This window comes from Choristoneura fumiferana, chromosome 2 (assembly GCF_025370935.1).
Source record: "Choristoneura fumiferana chromosome 2, NRCan_CFum_1, whole genome shotgun sequence".
Lineage (NCBI taxonomy): Eukaryota > Metazoa > Arthropoda > Insecta > Lepidoptera > Tortricidae > Choristoneura > Choristoneura fumiferana.
This window is the reverse complement of record NC_133473.1, coordinates 13,828,911-13,842,350: the sequence shown is the minus strand read 5'-3', so window position 1 is coordinate 13,842,350 and position 13,440 is coordinate 13,828,911. Positions and strand designations below refer to the sequence as shown.

At 38.7% G+C, this 13,440-nt stretch overlaps 1 protein-coding gene across 1 annotated transcript; it reads left to right on the top strand.

Moving 5' to 3' along the window:
• Positions 1-1,827: 1,827 nt before the first annotated feature.
• Positions 1,828-2,768, top strand: LOC141445483 (uncharacterized). Its single transcript, XM_074111322.1, has one exon. The coding sequence runs from the start codon at positions 1,998-2,000 to the stop codon at positions 2,766-2,768; it is 771 nt and encodes a 256-aa protein (XP_073967423.1). The 5' UTR covers positions 1,828-1,997.
• Positions 2,769-13,440: the final 10,672 nt, after the last annotated feature.

The following is a 13,440-nucleotide window of genomic DNA, read 5'->3' as shown; positions in this document are numbered from 1 at the left end:
CTGGTGTGCTGAATATCCTGGCTGCAGCATCAGCTCGTCGTGTTGCCACCACTACATTGTATGTAGAAACAATTACTGATCAAAACGAATCCAAACACGACATATCTGCTATTATTTTTTCAAGAGTATACTGGTGTGCTGGATATCCTGGCTGTAGCATCAGCTCGTCGTGTTGCCACCACTGCATTGTATGTAGAATCAATTACTGATCAAAACGAATCCAAACACGACATATCTGCTATTATTTTTTCAAGAGTATACTGGTGTGCTGGATATCCTGGCTGCAGCATCAGCTCATCGTGTTGCCACCATTGCATTGTATGAAGAATCAAATACTGATCAAAAGGAATTAAACACGACATATCTGCTATTATTTTTTCAAGAGTATACTGGTGTGCTGAATATCCTGGCTGCAGCATCAGCTCGTCGTGTTGCCACCACTGCATTGTATGTAGAATCAATTACTGATCAAAACGAATCCAAACACGACATATGTGCTATTATTTTTTATAGATTGTACTATTGTGCTGGATATCCTGGCTGCAGCATCAGCTCATCCTGTTGCCACCATTGCATTGTTTGTAGAATCAAATACTGATCAAAACGAACCCAAACACGATATATCTGCTATAGTTTTATTAAGAGTGTACCTACTAGTGTTCTGGATATCCTGGCTGCAGCATCAGGCCGAGATTCCATAATCTTGCGTAGCTATATAGCATACATGGGTGTTTCAAATTTTAGGTCCCAAATATGTTTGAAAGTAAAGTAAATATCCATTATGCATCTAAGATTCCTACCGCAGCGAACAAAAGATCTGATGATCTTGAAACGGCTGAACCGATTTTGATAAATCATGTCTAAGATCCATCGCTAGAAAACCAGCTTTCAAATAAAAAAAACCGCATTCAAATCGGTCCACCCGTTTAAGAGCTACGGTGCCACAGACAGACACACAGACACACAGACACACAGACACACAGACACACATAGCGGTCAAACTTATAACACCCCTCTTTTTCGTCGGGGGTTAAAAAAAGGAGGAGGTTATAAATTCGGTTGTATTTTTTTCTGTTTGTTACCTCAGAACTCCGTCATTTATGAACCGACTTGAAAAATGTTTTTTAATTCGTTTAAGAATAAGTACTTTCAATTAGGTCCCGTAAGCACCAAATCAGAATCTGATGGTTGGAATCCTAAGGAAATCGAGGGAACACTTCAAATATTGTAGAGACACCTATGGTAACTTGGACATATTATTATATTGTATTTAGTAGTAACTCGTGCATTTGCTCTTGAATACCATCATTTGGTGAAGTGGAACTGATGATGAAGACCACATAATTTGACCAAAAGAGCTAGTACCTACCTACTCAATAACAAGTACTTCACGGGTTTAATTTCAATTACTTAAACACAGTTGCTAAGTAATTTATGCTCATCATAATACATATGGTGAAATGGAATGGGTGGTGAAGCACCAAGACTCCTCAATAATGAAAGTCTCTGCACCGGAAAAAACAATCTTTCGTAAAAGGTGACGAGCAGTTGACATTAAACTATTGTATCTTAGATAATTTACACTAAAAAAGCGTGAAAAAATAATTTTATAACAAAAATTGAACCGACTAAGTACAAAAAACCATGAAAATAATTATCTACCAGTCTAAAGTCGGTGCCTCAGCACGAGCCAGCAGGAGTGATTGAAGCCTAATATAAGTATAGATAGACGACTAGATATAGGTCTTCTCCTGCTGGCTCGTGCTGAGGCACCGACTTCAGACTGGTAGAAAAATATTTTCATAGTTTTTTTGTAGTTGGTGTTGTGGGTAGACGTAGAAAAAATAATAAAGTTAGTTGTCATCCAGTTACTCTTTCATTTACACAACATGGTGGCAGCGGTGATTTAAATTCAATATTTTGTGCGTTATAGTTTGTTGGTGGTTCAAACCAGTAGCATTACTTAGCAGTGTTGTTGATAAAAGTGTTTAGCTGAAATGGAGCACGCGCGACCTCCCTCGGAACTGAATCTGGATGGCAGCCCCGTCAGCCGGGCTGACGCATGGCGTAAATGGAAGACGCAGTTTGAGCTGTTCATTAAAGCATCAGGGGTGCACAAAGAGGAAACAGCAGTGCAGGCCAGCCTTCTGATTAATTTAATTGGGTCGGACGGTTTTGACGTTTATCAAACATTTACTTTTGGGAAAGAGTCCGATCGAGATGACGTCAAGGCTTTACTCAAAAAATTTGATGAATATTTTGGGGTCAAGTCGAATGTCACGTTAGCAAGGTATAATTTTTTCACTCGTGACCAGGAACACGGTGAAACAATAAGTCAATACGTAGTGGCATTGAAACTCCTCAGTAAAAAGTGTGAATTTCAATCGTTAGAAGATTCATTAATTCGCGACCGCATAGTTTGTGGTATAAACAACGGAGTAGTCCGCGATCGGATGCTGAGGGAATCCGATTTAACTCTCGACAAGGCAATAAAGATATGCGAGGCGGACGAAGTATCAGCTGACAGTAGCAGGTGCTTGGAGGCTCGCGGGCCGGGACCCGCGAGAGTGGACGAGGTGCGTGCGCGCGGGGCCGGCCGCCCGCGCGGCGGCTGGCGCGGCCGCGGCCGGGCCGGGGCCTGGCGACGCCGCGCGTGCCCGCCGCCGCCGCCGCCGCCGCCGCCAGCGGCCGCGCGCTCCCGCCGGGCGCGCATTGCCGCGGGTGTGGTATGCAGTGTCTACCAGGAGCGTGTCCCGCTATGCAAGTGAAGTGTTACGTGTGCCAAAACTACGGTCATTACGCGAGAATGTGTTGCATGCCGCATGGTGTTAAAAAAATGTATGAAATCGGTGTCCATAGCGAAGACAAGGATGAGTCCGAGGACGACTGTGAGTTATTTTATGTTTCTGTTGTACAAAATATTTCAACTGTAAAGCGCCCGACCACTAATGAATGGTATGAAAACTTGACCTGTGCCGGTGGCTTAGAAAATTTTAAACTTGATACAGGAGCTGACATTAATGTGTTGTCATACGAGCGTTTTAAAAAATTAGGATTTAATGACTCGATTATTATACAAAAACATAATATTAAGCTGCAGTCGTATAGCGGCGATATCATACCAATAAGAGGTATATGTGATCTAGTTTGGAGACATAAAAATAATAATTATTGTTTGCGGTTTGCGATTGCAAATTTAACATGTGAAAGTGTACTGGGCAGACAAGCGTGCTCTCAGATGGGGTTAATACGTCGTATTCATAGTATAAATCTTAACAATTACTCTGATCTCTTCGATGGATTAGGATGCTTGCCAGGAGAGTATAGTATTGTTGTGGATGCGAGTGTGCCGCCGGTGGTAAGTGCGCCGCGTAAAGTGCCAATTGCCCTGCGCGAAAAGTTGCATGACGAGTTAAATAGAATGATCGAATTAGGTGTGATAAGAAAGGTCACCCACCCCACGGCATGGGTTAATGCGATAGTGATTGCCGCTAAGAAAAATGGTGATTTACGTATCTGCCTCGATCCGCGTCCATTAAATTGTGCTATTCGACGAGCACATTTTCAACTACCTACACTTAGTGAATTAATATCGCAATTACACGGGGCGTGTTATTTTTCGGTTTTGGATGCTAATTCGGGTTTTTGGGCAGTTAAACTAGACGACGCGAGTGCAGATTTGTGCACTTTTGCCACGCCATTTGGCAGGTACCAATTCATAAGGCTGCCGTTCGGATTAAATTGCGCACCGGAAGTGTTCCATGCCAGGGTTAAACAATTAATAGAAGGTTTGGAGGGAGTCGAATCATTTATTGACGATATAATTTGCTGGGGCCGAACTAAACAAGAACACGATCAAAGATTGAATGCTTTATTAGAAATAGCACGGGCTAACAATTTAAAATTTAATAAAAGCAAATGTAAAATATGTGTCGAGGAGGTTACTTATTTAGGTCATATCTTTAATAAAGAAGGAATGAAACCGGATCTAGGTAAAGTCGAAGCGATCGTCGAAATGCCTCCTCCGTGTGATAAAAAGGGTCTAGAAAGATTTTTAGGGGCCACCAATTATTTATCAAAATTTATACCAAATTATTCCGAGCATACAAAACCGTTAACCACTTTATTAAAAAAAGAGTCGTGTTGGGTCTGGGAGTCGACACATCAAAAGGCACTAGATAATCTGAAAAGTCTGCTCAGCACGGCGCCGGTGCTGGCGCTGTACGACGTGTCGCAGCCGTGCGTGTTGTCGGTGGACGCCAGCAGCGTGGCGCTGGGCGCCGTGCTGCTGCAGGACGGCCGCCCTGTAGAGTACGCCTCGCGCATGCTCACTGACACACAACAGCGCTATGCGCAAGTAGAAAAGGAATTGCTCGCTATTGTTTTTGCCTGTGAAAAGTTTCGACAGTACATTTACGGGAAAAAGAATGTAATCGTTGAAACCGACCATAAGCCCCTAGAAAGTGTATTTAAAAAATCGTTACAGTCAGTCCCAGTACGCTTACAGCGAATGCTATTACGCCTGCAAGGTCTCGACTTGTCAGTAATATATAAGCCAGGAAAATACATGTATCTAGCCGATACTTTGTCGCGCGCCCCTCTGCCCGAAACATACGATGACACCATAAGTAGAGGAATCATGTATCAAGTCAATCTTTTAATGAGTCAAGTCAATATGTCAAAAAATAAATTAAATGATGTTAGAGTAGAGACACAAAAGGATGAAAATTTGGTGCAGCTATTGAAATATTTAAATCAAGGGTGGCCCGCAAATAAATATGATATATCACACAATTTAAAATTTTATTGGTCAATGAGAAGTGAACTATTTTCTGTAGATGGTATAATATTTAAGAACAATTTATTACTAATTCCGCAATCAATGAGACAGAACATGCTCAGCATTATTCATGATGGTCATTTGGGTATTGATCGGTGTAAGAGGCGAGCGCGACAAGTGTTGTTTTGGCCAGGTATCAATAAGGATATAGAACTGTATGTAAAACGCTGCTCGGTGTGCCAGGAGTACTCAAATGCGCCTAGTCGGGAGCCGCTAATACCTATAACAATACCTAATTTGCCGTGGAATCAAGTAGGTACGGACATTTTTGAGTATTTAAAGAATTACTATTTGATTATAGTCGATTATTATTCGGGCTTTGTCGAAGTATCAAAATTAAATAATATCTCAAGTGCAACAGTTATACAAGCATTGAAGGAAAATTTCGCAAGGTACGGAATACCGGAAAAAATTATCAGTGACAATGCTCGACAATTTACAAGTAGAGACTTTAATAGGTTTGCCGAGGAGTGGGGCTTTGAGCACGTCACTTCTTCGCCATATTATGCACAAGCTAATGGAAGAAGTGAACGCGCGGTGCAGACTATTAAGAACATATTAAAAAAGTCAATAAGAAGTAATTCAGATCTTCATTTAAATTTACTTAGCTATCGTAACACACCCAGGGAAAATTTGAATTCTCCTGCACAACTACTGATGGGCCGGATGCTGAGGTGTAGATTGCCGGTGCATCCAAAACTTTTGCAGCCAAACCCAGCATCGGCTGACCAGTACGATGAGCTCATTAATAGACAGCTAAGGAGTAAGCGCTACTACGATCAACACTGTAAAGAATTATCTAAATTAAATAAAGGAGACGATGTCATTATTATCGATAAAAATTGTAGAATGAGAGGTCAAATAGTGTCAGAACATGGTACTCCAAGATCGTATATTGTCAAAAATAAAAGGGGAATTTACCGTCGAAATCGCAGACATTTAATAAAATGTGAACCCCAACATTGCGTTCCTAATAAACAAGAAAAACATGACGATCAAAATTTAGTGCAAAGTCAGACAGGGGCCGAGAGTGTATCACCTGATGAGGACTGCTATTCATCTGCAGGATCACTTGATGATGCTGTCACTGAATCTCATTCTCCAATGATTACATTTAGAAAAAAAAAACAAACCAATAAGTATTTAATTACGTAAGCAATAAAAAAAAAAATTGTTATATTATTTTAGGCTGGTGATGGGCTTAGGTATTTTATTTTTAAGTGACTTACTTATTAACTTGATGTTACGTAAGAACAAGATAAAAAAAAAAAAATTAAAAAAAAAAAAAAAAAAAAAAGTTAAAATATTTAAGGTTGGTGATGGGCTTAGGTATTTTATTTTTAAGTAACTTGTGTGTTACGTTTTCTTTTCATTTATGGGGAAGATGTTGTGGGTAGACGTAGAAAAAATAATAAAGTTAGTTGTCATCCAGTTACTCTTTCATTTACACAACAGTTGGTTAAATTTTTCGTTATATTTTTTTACGTAATCGACAAGCACAGGTCTTTGGGGCAAGCTCCGTCACTCACATAAGCGTGTGTACATTTTACAGTAAGATCGCTAAAGTAAAGAGTTCTTCCATTGCTGTGTCCTTAATTTCACGCACGCCCATGGATAAATATTGTGACCGTACTTCCTGAGCAACTGATGTAACCAAACCAACAACGTGCCTGCGGTTGTTTAGCTATATCTGTGTGATTTTGACGCAATAAAGTTGCAATGTGATTGCAGATCATTCAACTATTTTTTATGTAAAAAAGTGAAGTAAAAATGTTGAACTAAATCTAACAATGTATACTTATTTATTCAACATAGATAAGTGTAAAATTTCAAAAAATATTTTTTATTTAGTTACAAAAATAACAATTTAGATACCTAAATAAAACGGACCCAAAAGAACCCGTACCTAGTGCTCGCGGCATTTCCACGTTGAATAGCTACATCAAGTCTAAATGATTTTGTGTGTGAGTGTAACTTTATTTTTGAGCCAAAAATAAAAAACATGTCCTTTTCAGTCACAAAACATAATTGATTCAACGATGAATGGTCAATAGAGTCAACAATGAATCCGTTGAGATCACGTGCGATTGTGCAATTCGATTAGTTTCGGCGCATCTTGCTCAAAACTTGGCCCGGTTCGGCGAGGGCAGTGTTACCAACTTTACCGCTTTAACAATAGATTTGTCGTATTTTTTTGTAATATCTACAAGGGAATACTAAGAGGTATTTCGTCGATGATACTGCAATATCGCGTAACCATAGCGGCAAATGCCGCGTAACTCACATAAGTAGCAAATTCGAGATTTCGAGGCTGGTATATAATATAATGTACATAATATAAACACAAATACATGTAATTTTAAAAGCTCTCCTTTAAAATTTGTGTTTAGTCAGATACACAACATAGCATTTTTTTTTTATAATAGATATATTCCGATAAAAGGCATAATCATGATCTAATAGCGGAAAAACGAGGAGGCCTTTGCCCAGCACTGGGCCTTTCAGAAATGGTGAACCGAGAAACCGTAAAAGGTAACGGAGGATTAAACCTAATTATGAAGTATTAAATTTGCGCGTTCTTCATAGATTGCACATTTTATGTATAACATTTCAATGTTTTTTATTTCTTGTAATTTCAACGGTAAGTTGCTATTTCAATCTCGTAGGGTTGGCAACTCTGGCGCCGCTTGCGTTGCGTCGATGCAGCGGCCGTTACATCACAGAGCACGCGGATTGGGTCAACGACGGATGCCCCACGTCTAATAAGCCGTTCCCTTCCATGTTATGTCATGTATTAATAATCATTAAGTAAATACAATCTTGGTTAGGGCTAAATCAGTAGTAAGTAAGGCTTCCGTATATTACGATACGACCGGTGCCATGCTGTCAAAACATGTCGACCAAATTGGAATTTTATCTGCCAATCTAATTTCAAAATGTTTGTCAATCAGCAAGTTATTTAAAGCAATTACAAGGATATGACGCTAAGGTAGCACGTAAGATAAAAATGTAATTAACTTCGACAGCGATCCTCATCTAGAACAGTGATTTTATCACTGCATCCTGCCGCAGGTGCTTTCGCAACCTATATCCTAGTATGCAGGCGAGTTGCCAATTACAGAGACCTACTTTCTTACCTTCGAACTTTTACTTCCTGCGGGCGCCTGGGCCGGTCGCGCAACGCAACGCATTACGAAAGTGGCGCGAAATGCTCGGCCGACATTCGCGCTTGCGCCACCTTCAGGAAGTGCTGTGCGGGATTACGTAGCGCCCGCGCCGGTGTCGCCTGCGTTTATCCTTGCTTAGTATCCGAACAAAACTAGTATTTGCAGCCGAAACCGAAAATTACACCGAATTTCGGTTTATGTGACAGTTTCCGTCGCAACGAAATTTTGGTTACAAGGGCTAAAAGTGAAGTGAAGTAATAATAAACTGTCTTCAAAGCAAAAAGTAATTTTAATTAAATCTAATTTCATGTTAGTTAATTTTAGTTCTAATTTGTGTAACTTTTAAGATTTGACTTGTTCTATTATAATTACTAACATATTTTAAGCCCAAACACTGAATATTTTATGGACAATTGTCTGAAAATAAATTATTATTATTATAATTTTATTAATCAATTACAATAGTTCCCTAAAAGGTACATATAACAAATTACGTAATGCCAATATTATTAGTTTACTTAATCGTAAAGAAAAAGCGAGTTATCTAATTTATTTGACGTAGAAGAACAACGCAACTAAGAAAATTAGGAAATGCAAGGGAGTCGAGGCCACTCCACGACGCCGACTACTTCCGAATGCAGCACTAAAGCCTACGAAACTCGGTTTCGGTTCTAATTTTGGTAGACTTTCTTCATAAACCGAAACTAAAGCGAAACTGCAAATCAATGCCGAAACTCGTCGAAACCAAAACCGACACCGAAAGGTCGGTCGGACACTCACTATCCGGTGGGTTATTAAATTTTTTTAGACTGGGTGGGTGTAGAATTTGATGACATTTTAGATTAAGTATTTATTAGACGTCTTGTACTTGGTTACGTAGCATAACATCTAAAATCAAATGCCATAAGATTGTTTTTCAAACGATCAAAATATATAGGTACGGTCAAATTGCATATCATACGATAATAATAACTTCTTTTTTCATAAGTTTAAAAATTCTACGGTCTAAATTCATAACGTTTGTAATCTATATACTGCTCACTATGCATGACGTTCAAAATACATAAAGTCAAATTACATTATTATTTATTCATGTAGCGATTTTTCATGAAGCGTTTTACAATGTTCGCGACACTAAGGGGTAACGATTTGTTAGAATAATGATTTCGAGTAAATACCTGTATAACAAATATTATTTATTTAGGCTTTCGACATTCTAGACGTATGTGTATCAAGTTAATGACAAATAATATTATTCATTTTGTACTTCGATATTATATTCATTCGACCAGTCGTGTTGTATGTATTTCGAACGTTATAGATTACGAACGTTCTTTATTTAGGTTTTCGACATTCTATAGTCTATTTAATAATATTCAATGTCGAAAAATTTTAGGGATTTTGTGTCACAGCGGTTACACAATAAAACACTAAGTATATTTTATACACCTTAGTTTATTTATATTTTATTCAAGCAGCAGATACTGCAATAGGTAGCTTTATTTTTTAGCCTTTTAATATTCTTAATACATAAAAAGAAAAGCGCTAGCTGACCGTTTGACTCGTCATTGCCCACGGGTTTATCGTAATATTAAGGTGTCATAGCCTCCTGAGAACCAAACATCAATCAAGTAAAGTTCAATTTTTTTCTGTCCTCAAGTGAGGACCGGGGGACCCAGGAGGATAGTACTGCTATTTACGAGCAAAGAGGTCTAAGCTAGCTGCAAGGCCTGTGTCTACGAAATGCAAAATTCAAATTTCGTATCTTGCCATCCCGCTGACGCTTATATTATTTAATAAGAGAGTGAGAGGGACGGTACGGTGCGAACTTCGATTTTTGTAGTAGCCTCCCAGTCTCCCAGTATATCAATATAGGTTCGGGATGTCTAAGCACTTACCTATCGTATAAGTACTTAATACACGAGCAATGCTTTATTGAGTATGATGACAAAAACAATCAATTAGCACTTCAGATATGTAGTTAAGTAGGTAAGTCCGACGGAAGCAAATGTTTATAACTATGTAGGATGTTGAGTAGTAATTGATACGAAGTCGTGTATTCTAGACTCTCCGATATGCACTCGAAATAAAGTATAAACCCAGTAAGTGGTCGATACTCTAACAAACAATGCACAAAATACTAACGTGCCCTTAGTATCACATCACGCACTCGTCCAATCTCTACCGTAAGTGATTTGATTTGTGTGGCGAGTATTGCGTACCAATATTACAAATTCAGTGCGATTTGCAGATCATAGATCGGAACAAAAATCGACATAACAATACCAGGGGCTGTAATAGGGAACATGATGATGTATAATAATAAACAAGGCTAAAGGTTCGCCTTTGTCGGACACGACATCATGTATTAGGGAACAACACCCAATGGAACTCGAGGGATAGACCTGGGGGCTACTCTAAAATTCGAAAATCGAAGTTTGTATGGACCGTCTCTCTTACTCTCGTATTAAATAGTATAAGCGTCAGCGGGACGGCATAATACGATTTTCGAATTTTGCACTTCGTATAGGCAAAGAGTACTAACTATTACTACGTAAAGAAGCGACACTCACCTCCCCCTGAGACTTAGCACAGCAATATAAATAATTATTACTTTTCAACTCCATCGTCTTACAAAAATTTCAATCGCAGTCAGCGAGCAGTTTACGAGCAAATCGTCGATTGATACCGCAATGGATACCGAGCGATTTGAGCATGGTTATCGACAGCACTTTTGTGACACCGTGTCCGCTCGCGCCGCGTCGCTGATCCGGTCGCATCGCTCGTCGGCGGCTTCCGTTTGTGGCCTACAAAATAATTCGGCACCAAAAAAGTAATTGTTTAGCAGTGGCTTAGCGTCAGATATTTTCGTGGTAAAGCCGAATCAAAGATCGCATATATCTTTCATAAGTCATGTATATCCTGTAGTCCTATTTTATAAATAATGGGCAAGCCAATGGGAATGGGGTTCTATGAACGCTTCGCCACTGTTGTTTAGGGAAAAAGAGCGATAAATAAGCGAGATGCCGTAATTTGCTATTCAGGGGGTCACGCCAATATGACAGGGAAATTATATAGCCAGCCTTTCGCCAGCTGTCAGTGTTACGAAACAGAAAAATTGTGGTCACACTTGCTTGACATATTTAAAGAACTAAGTACATATCTAATCATTGCTTAATATCAAAAGCATCAATTTAAGTAATATTTAAATAGCAGTTACTAAATCTAAAACTCCCAAATCCTCATTTCCATTGGGCCTAATATTATTCCATGTGTTTTTTTTTGACGCATATCGACGAGAAGGAAGGGTTTCTCAGGTTTTTCAAAGTAATTTTAGCTGCCCGGGAAACTATACTCGAGACCTACGGTGATAGATTTTGTAATCTGAAAAGAGAGTGTGGCTGTTGAAACAGAAACCTGCCTTCGTCCATAAAGCAGGATGTTAAATCTCCCTCGGAACTATGCTCAGTTACCTAATCCTGAAGCTTGCTTAACGTTGTAGCATTCCACATAGGCGTTATGAAATTTAACTCGCAAAGATACATATCTACCGACCCGATGCCTTCCATTTTGTTATGTATTCATAAGTTATTATCGCATAGCATAAGAGGAATGGAAATTATACGCGAGAAAAAAGCGTGAGGCGGCTACCCACATTATGGTTTAGAAAAGTCCAGCTCAGTCGTATTGTTTATTGTTATGGCAAATATTATGCTTTAAATAATGTTTTCTATAGTTAGTCCCTCTCCCTCCATCACGTTTGTAAGTACTGTGTGAATTGATTTTCTTATACTCGCTTTTTGAAATCCTTGATTTTAATATACTCCCACTAAACACGCTCCACGTTTTTTTTCAACTCGCATATAAAAGCGTAGAAAATCCTACATTCATGCAGGTTGACCTGCATGAATGAACCTCTTTTCGGACTTCGTCGCGACTGGTGCGACCTACGTCATAATTTATGAAAAAATATACCTACACAAAAAAAGTATTATTAAAATATGTATGACTAGCTTTTGCCCGCGACTTCGTCCGCGTGGAATAGTAATTTTGGGAAGTATTTAATTTATATAGGATATAATAGTACATAGAAACTTCTATGGTTTATCAAAAATAACCTATTTTAATACATTGCTACAAATATAAACTATTTTTTTTTGTTGTTCCATACATCCGTCAGTCCGATGTTCTTTGCGTAAAACATAAATATTTTGCGGGTAGTCATATTTTAGCAATACGACGTGTATTCTACTCTTCCAACACAAAAGGACTAATTCTTCATAGTGCATTTTTACTTAGCATAGCTACACATATTTCCGATAAATATGTAGTAACTTGTTTGGAATTCCTTAAGAACTTTCATCCCCATATTTTCAAGTAAATAGGTCGAAATTTGAAAAGCGCCAGAGCAAATGTTTTTAAGGGTTCCGTACCTAAAAAGAAAAAAATGGAACCCTTGTAGGATTACTTTGCTGTCCGTCCGTCCGTCTGTCTGTCAAGACCCTTTATCTCGTAAACGCGCGGAGTTAGGTATCGAGTTGAAATTAAAACCCTAAACTCAGGTCAATAGTCCCGAAAGCTGTGAAAAAATCAAACTTCTAAGTCAAGGCAATCAAAAGCTACAGTCGTTAAAAAGGTGTTTCCATACAAATTGCCTCAACAGAAAAAGTTATAGGGTACTTCCGGCTGTCCTAGAAACTTGGAATTTTGCATAAAGGTAGCTCTTATAGCACAATAAATAAGAAAAATCTGAAAATCATATTTTTCATGTCTGACTGTTTATGTGAATAAGCCATCTAAAATGACCCCCACATTGCGTACATTTTGCTTATGAGCTTAGAAGGCTCTGCTAACACTGCACCATCCCCTCGCAGGTAACATTTTCAAAAACGCTTAAACAAATATCTATTTATTTCTTATACCTAAGTAGCCCAATGCCAAGTTTCATAAAGAACCATCGATTTATCTTCGACAATGACGATCTTCCATATAAAGTTTCATCCCCTATTTCACCCCTCACAGGAAGATTTTTTAAAAACGCGCGAACAGATATCTATTTATCTCATATCACGTGCCCAAATGCCAAGTTTCATAAAGAACCATCGATTTATCTTCGACAATGACGATCTTCCATATAAACTTTCATCCCCTATTTCACCCCCTCACAGAAAAAAATTTAAAAAACGGGCGAACAGATATCTATTTATCTCTTTTCACGTGCCGAAATGGCAAGTTTAATAAAGATTCATCTATTTATATTCGATAATGACGACCTTGCGTCCTTTCATCCCCTATTTCATCCCCTCACCGGTCGAATTTTCAAAAAACCTCAAACAAATATCGATTTATTTCTTATTAAGTGCCTAAATTCCAAGTTTCATGGTTTTATCTTCGACAGCGACGAACTTCCACTATATAAACTTTCATCCCCTA

Bases quoted from the DNA above. Each gene is read 5' to 3' on its own strand.
- LOC141445483 (XM_074111322.1), top strand. From the start codon at position 1,998: ATGGAGCACGCGCGACCTCCCTCGGAACTGAATCTGGATGGCAGCCCC.